The 5,428-nt window shown below is 49.4% G+C and overlaps 1 protein-coding gene across 2 annotated transcripts; it reads right to left on the bottom strand.

Annotated features, from left to right (window-relative positions):
• Positions 1-928: 928 nt before the first annotated feature.
• si:dkey-225f5.4 lies at positions 929-4,965 on the bottom strand. 2 transcript variants are annotated; one of them, XM_024262212.2, is made up of 11 exons: positions 4,782-4,965; positions 4,598-4,688; positions 4,399-4,522; positions 4,165-4,322; positions 3,947-4,089; positions 3,701-3,875; positions 3,497-3,636; positions 3,261-3,423; positions 2,950-3,197; positions 2,255-2,437; positions 929-1,243 (listed from the first exon to the last, which is right to left on the bottom strand). In XM_024262212.2, the coding sequence occupies exons 1-9, from the start codon at positions 4,793-4,795 to the stop codon at positions 3,132-3,134; spliced, it is 1,074 nt and encodes a 357-aa protein (XP_024117980.1). In that variant the 5' UTR covers positions 4,796-4,965; the 3' UTR covers positions 929-1,243; positions 2,255-2,437; positions 2,950-3,131. The 2 variants fall into 2 exon arrangements, with proteins under 2 accessions (XP_024117980.1, XP_024117978.1); XM_024262210.2 differs by having other exon boundaries at positions 2,255-3,197.
• Between the last annotated feature and the right edge of the window lie 463 nt (positions 4,966-5,428).

Raw genomic sequence — 5,428 nt, forward strand, 5'->3', positions numbered from 1 at the left:
TCCATCATCCATCATCCATCCATCATCCATCCATCCATCATCCATCATCCATCATCCATCCATCATCCATCCATCCATCATCCATCCATCCATCATCCATCATCCATCCATTTATCATCCATCATCCATCATCCATCCAGCCATCATCCATCCATCCATCATCCATCCATCATCCATCCATCCACTATGACAGGTGTGGAGATTTGAGTGTGTTTATGGAGGGAACGCGAGTGTGCGTGACTGGGTAGAGCGTGACGCTAAAGTCTATGATGCACATCTGTTTTTAAGTTGGTGTTTTTGGCGTCGCTGCATTAATAAAATTCTGTTTCCACATGGGGATCTTTAGTGTCGGCATTCGCTGGTTCGTTTGGTGTTAATATTCGTGGGGCTCGCTCTTGTTGGACCGGTTCGGTCCGGCCTCGCGGCTGTAGAGTACCTGTCTGGTTCTGGTGGGCGCTGTGGTTGACTTGCTGCTGGTTTAAGAGAATCCACAAGCAAATGGGTGTTGGTTTGATTTATATGGTAAAGCATGAAAAGGGCTGTTAATACATAAAGATTGATCGATAAGGTCAGTCTGTTGAATTATAACCCACAAGTCAGATCATACTCAGACTCACTTTCCGTTCTGCTAAATGTCAATTTGAAATGTGAACGAGTTTTAAAACTAATGTTAAAGCTGATCATCATCACTGGGGCTGAAAATGATCAACGATGCCGTCCAGTAACAGGGTATTTAAATCACTATAAAGAGCAAAAATATTCAACTTTTTATAAAAGCATCCTGACAGAATGAACTAACAAGTTACTCGGGTTATGTGTCATAAAGTAACACAGATCAAAAAGCCAAAAGCATACACATGATTATTTTTTTATTTTCATTTATTGATTGTGAAGTTCTTAGAAATATTCAGCACAATATGTCCTGATGTCTCCAATGCTGCTGCTGTTAGAATGAATCCCAAATGCAGTACTTCTGGTTTCAAACAAACATCGTTGCAGCACTATTTGAAACATCTTCTTTGTGAAATATTATTATGAAAGCACAATTTTGAGCTAATTTGTTTGTGAATTTCATTTTTTTTCCAGAATATTGAATCTTTGTGCATTAAAGTCTGCGTTACAGGTAGACGTGGCTGCATAGCTCAGCTGGCTGCTGTAGGATCTGGGTTGGGTTCGCTGAGCTAAAATCCAGTGGTGGTCCGGACAAGACCCTTCATGCTGCTGCATAACTTGATCTCCGTACCTTAAAAAACAGGATTGTGTCAGGAAGAACATCCAGCGCTAAGCTCTCTGTCTCTCTGCTCTCATGTCAGAGAGGCAGGTACAGTTTCTACCTTCAAAACTAGCCTTAAAACATTCCTCTTTGGACAGGCGTTCTGCCACACTAGCCAGTAATCATAGAATAATTAACATAATGCTCCCATACTGTTCTGAAGTTTGGGGAAATAATTATTATAATCACATACTTCTCCAATATATGCTTGCAATATAAATTATGAAATATGTATATTCTCTACATAATAACATAGAAGGCTGCTAGAAGTTAGAAGCTGGGGAAAGTATGGTGCACTGGGGCTCTGTCCTCTTTTCCATCTACTTCTCCTCTCCTCTACTTTTTTATTTACTTCTAATTGTATGCCTTTGTTGGTGGTGCAGTATAATTCACATGTTTTTCCTTCTCTCCGACTCCCCTGTGGGAGACCGGGAGAGATTGCAGTTTCCGGGAGACTTGCTGGTGATCCTGACGAAGCCCCGCCCATCTGGATGAAGCCCCGACACCATCCTGCATCTCTGAGTGGGAGTGATTCCTGGTGGGTCGTCTGTCCTCCTGCTCCTGGTCGTGGACTGCAGTTCTGCTTCATCTGGACTATGGACTTAATCATCACTCGTCCCTCAGCTCTATATGAATGAACTCTACTCATATATGCAGTTTTAGCAGCTAACTTTTCTTTAACCGTTCTGGTATCGCCTGTCCGTCCTGGGATAGGATCTCTCCCTCATGTGGGAATCCCTAAGGTTTCTTCTTTTTTTCCTGACTCAGGTTTTTTTAGGAGTTTTTCCTTACCGCGAGGGAGGGTCTAAGGACAGGGATGACCGTTCTTTATAGTCTGTTTAGTTTTTACCTATTGTGCATATTTTATGACTCCATCTGTGCATCTGTTAAAACTACAGGCATGAAGCCCAATGAGGCAAATTGAATTTGTGATATTGGGCTATATAAATAAAATTGAATTGAATTGAATTGAATACCCACCTGTGTGAATCGGTGGAAGCTGATTGGCTGTATCGATCCCTGACAGGAAAGGTGAACGACCACAGAGCTCACATCACGGTTGGTGAAGGCTCAGTGGTTAAGGAGAATCTTTTGAATCGGCACTTCAGGTCGTAAACGTTGCTGACTCCTGCTGTAGATCATTCCACATTTCAACTCCTTGTTCTGGAATTGGAGCAGAAATAGAGTGTGGATTGATTCGTATCTTTCATTACATTGATGAATTTCCTGATCTGGTATTTCTAATGCTAAATCTGGAATATTTATTTAAATTGTCTACTATGAGATTCATGTCTGGATCAGCAAGGCATTCTGGGTAAGTTCTACTTACAGAGCTATGGTAATCAGGCCACTTAAAATGTCCCAAGTTTAAATTTACACCTTAGCCTTGAGCCCCCCCCCCCAAGAGTGGTTCTGGAATTCATGTAAAATATGGAGGATGGGAGAGAGGAGCTCGGGTTTGAAATACTAGATCAGACTGATCCGGATCAGACTGATCTGGATCAGACTGATCTGGATCACTGACTTCCCGTTTCCATCTTTCTCTGCATTCTAAGCTGCAGCTTTCCGTCATTTTTGTTGAAATCTTTACTTTAATCTGAATGAATCTGCGGTTCCGTTTGAAGCTTTTCATAAGAGAGTCGTCACATTCAGGAAAACTAGAAAACTTTATTGACACTCAGGAGGCCAGGATGACCCCTGCTGGAGGAAGGAGGCGCGGTGTCCAGGAGGGCAGGGTCAGAGGGCGGGGCTGCTGGAGGCGCGGTGTCCAGGAAGGCGGGGCTGCTGGAGGCGCGGTGTCTAGGAGGGCGGGTCAGAGGGCGAGGATGCTGGAGGCGCGGTGTCCAGGAGGGCGGGGTCAGAGGGCGGGGCTGCTGCAGAGGAGGACCAGCCACTCCGTCAGACTCGGATCTTCTCTGTGGGGCTGAAACACAGACAAGTTAGCTGCTGCAGCCGAACGCCGGCCTTCGGCGCTGAACGCCCCCACCTGCAGGCTGTTGGCGTCCACCGGCTGTCCATCCCGCTGCACCGACAGCAGCCGAGCCCGCCCCCCTCCGGGATATCCCTCTTCCACGTGCAGGTGACACACCAGCGAGGCCGTCTTCAGGTAGAGCAGCAGGCGCTGAGCTGGGCGCCAGTCGATGGCAAAGCTGGAAAAGCATCATGGTTAAAGGCTCTAAAGGGTCAGGGTCAAAGGTCAGGTGGTCAGGTGTGCACCCTCACCTGGACCTCAGGCTCTGGATCTCAGACAGAAGCTCCACCTGCCCCACGTAACTCTGCAGGACATCCAGCAGGGCGGCGCTCAGCTCCGCACGCCGGCCGGTCACGCAGCTGCCCACCAGGCCGGCCATGCTCTCGTCCACCTGCAGGCACTTCCTGTTACTGCAGCCAATCAGGGGCCAGAACAGCTCACGAGGAGAGCCTCACCTGCAGGCTGAAGCCCTCGGAGCTCCAGGTGACCGTTAACCCCACAGGCTCAAGCTGCTGGGCTGACATGGTGGAGGGGGGGCGTGGCCTGAACTCCACGCAAAGCTCTGATTGGTTGAAGGAGAGCAGGTTGACCTGCGTGACCTCCTGCACCGCCGTTCCGAGTAGCTGCAGGCTGCCAGGAGATCAGCCAATCAGAGCAGCTCCAGAACACGGGGTGTCATATGACCTGGGGGCGGGGCTTACCTGTCTCTCAGCTGCTGCCAGTCAAGCAGCCGACTAAGCACCGCCTCTGACTCCGCCCTGAGCCGGGTCACATGCTGGTCACAGGAGCGCAAAGCATTCTGGGCCGCCAGCAGCTCTGCCTGCAACTGGTCCTGATGCTGCACCTGAGGGGAGGGGCAATGGTTGCCATGGTAACAGAGCTAAAACCTTTAGGTGGGCGCACGTGCACGTGCACTCACCTGAGTGTGCAGCCTCTGCAGCAGCTGGGAGAGGGCGTGTCTTCTGTGGTAGATCTGCTGGAGGCGGTCCTGCAGGGCCGTCAGCAGCTCCTCTGTCTGCTCCACCGCCGCCACGCCGCCCGCCTTCAGAGCCTTCCAGCTGGCCTTGGCCCCGCCCTCTGACAGGCACAGGTACAGGTGTGTGGGCTCGTGCTCGCGACTGAACAGACGCAGACATGAAGATCATGTTCTGACCTGTCTGGGGGGGGCGTGGCTCCATCTGCAGCTGCTGCGCAGATTCCAGACTTTCCAGTGACGTCATCATGGAGTCCAGGACGAACAGCTGCCGCCACAGAACCTTCTGGACCCGCCGGCTGTCCTGAACACACAACCGGAAGTCAGACGGGGTTCGACTCTTTATTCCACGTAAACAAACGACAGAAACCGGACGGACCGACAGGGAGAGCAGCATCCTCTCTGCGTCCCGGTCCCGGTCCGGGTCTCCGGCCGGCTCCAGCAGGGCGGGGTCACAGCGCCGCAGAACGCTGCGACAAACAAACGAAGCGTTAGTTTCTTCGCGGCGCGCGCCTCAGAGCCCCGGTTACCGGAGGACAACCGGACTCAACTCGGTTACTTACGCTCGAGCCGCCATCTTTGTTTTTCAAATCTGCGCGCCACTTCTTCTTCTTCCTCCGGGGTGGTTTAATGGCGGGTGGCACACAACGTTCCGGTGATCTACCTCCCCCTGCTGGTACGGAGTCGGAACGTCATCCCGCTGGTTCCATTGTCTCAGTCCTTCGTTTGATCTGCCCGTTGACTGTAAAAATTTAGTTATTTTATGTACAGTAAGTGGATCTGGCTCACAAAAGAAAACGGAGACCTGCTGCTGTTGTTCAGAATATCTGTTATTTCTCCTCAAGACGTTCCTTCACCACCTGACTGAACACAGAACTTCCCACAAAGCATCAACAAGCTCTATTGTTTCCCCTCCAACACAAAAATCACATTTAGCATTAGCATGTTTTCCAGTTTTAAAGAGGTCATAATTAAATAGTGTGAGACCTAATCTAAGTCTGGACACAGTTCTCCTCTCCAGTCCGTCCAACAGCCTCTGGATTCTGAAATCCCACCTTCCTTTAGTGTCAGCCTCACATTGTGATTTTAACTATCTGTCCATTTGTTTCCTTCTCCAGACTTTTCAAATCTGTTTTGCTAACAGAACTATATAAATCAACAATAGGCTTCTCAGCTGCTAGTTTTGAGTTTCTGTCCGCTAACTCGTTTC

Source organism: Oryzias melastigma, linkage group LG17, assembly GCF_002922805.2.
Source record: "Oryzias melastigma strain HK-1 linkage group LG17, ASM292280v2, whole genome shotgun sequence".
Lineage (NCBI taxonomy): Eukaryota > Metazoa > Chordata > Actinopteri > Beloniformes > Adrianichthyidae > Oryzias > Oryzias melastigma.

What these genes read in the sequence shown, in the direction of transcription:
- si:dkey-225f5.4 (XM_024262212.2), bottom strand. An exon ending in GGATGCTGCTCTCCCTGTCG is followed by an intron (nt 4,523 to 4,597) that starts GTCCGTCCGGTT and finishes TTGTGTGTTCAG; the next exon opens with GACAGCCGGCGGGTCCAGAA. An exon ending in GCCACGCCCCCCCCAGACAG is followed by an intron (nt 4,323 to 4,398) that starts GTCAGAACATGA and finishes TGTGCCTGTCAG; the next exon opens with AGGGCGGGGCCAAGGCCAGC.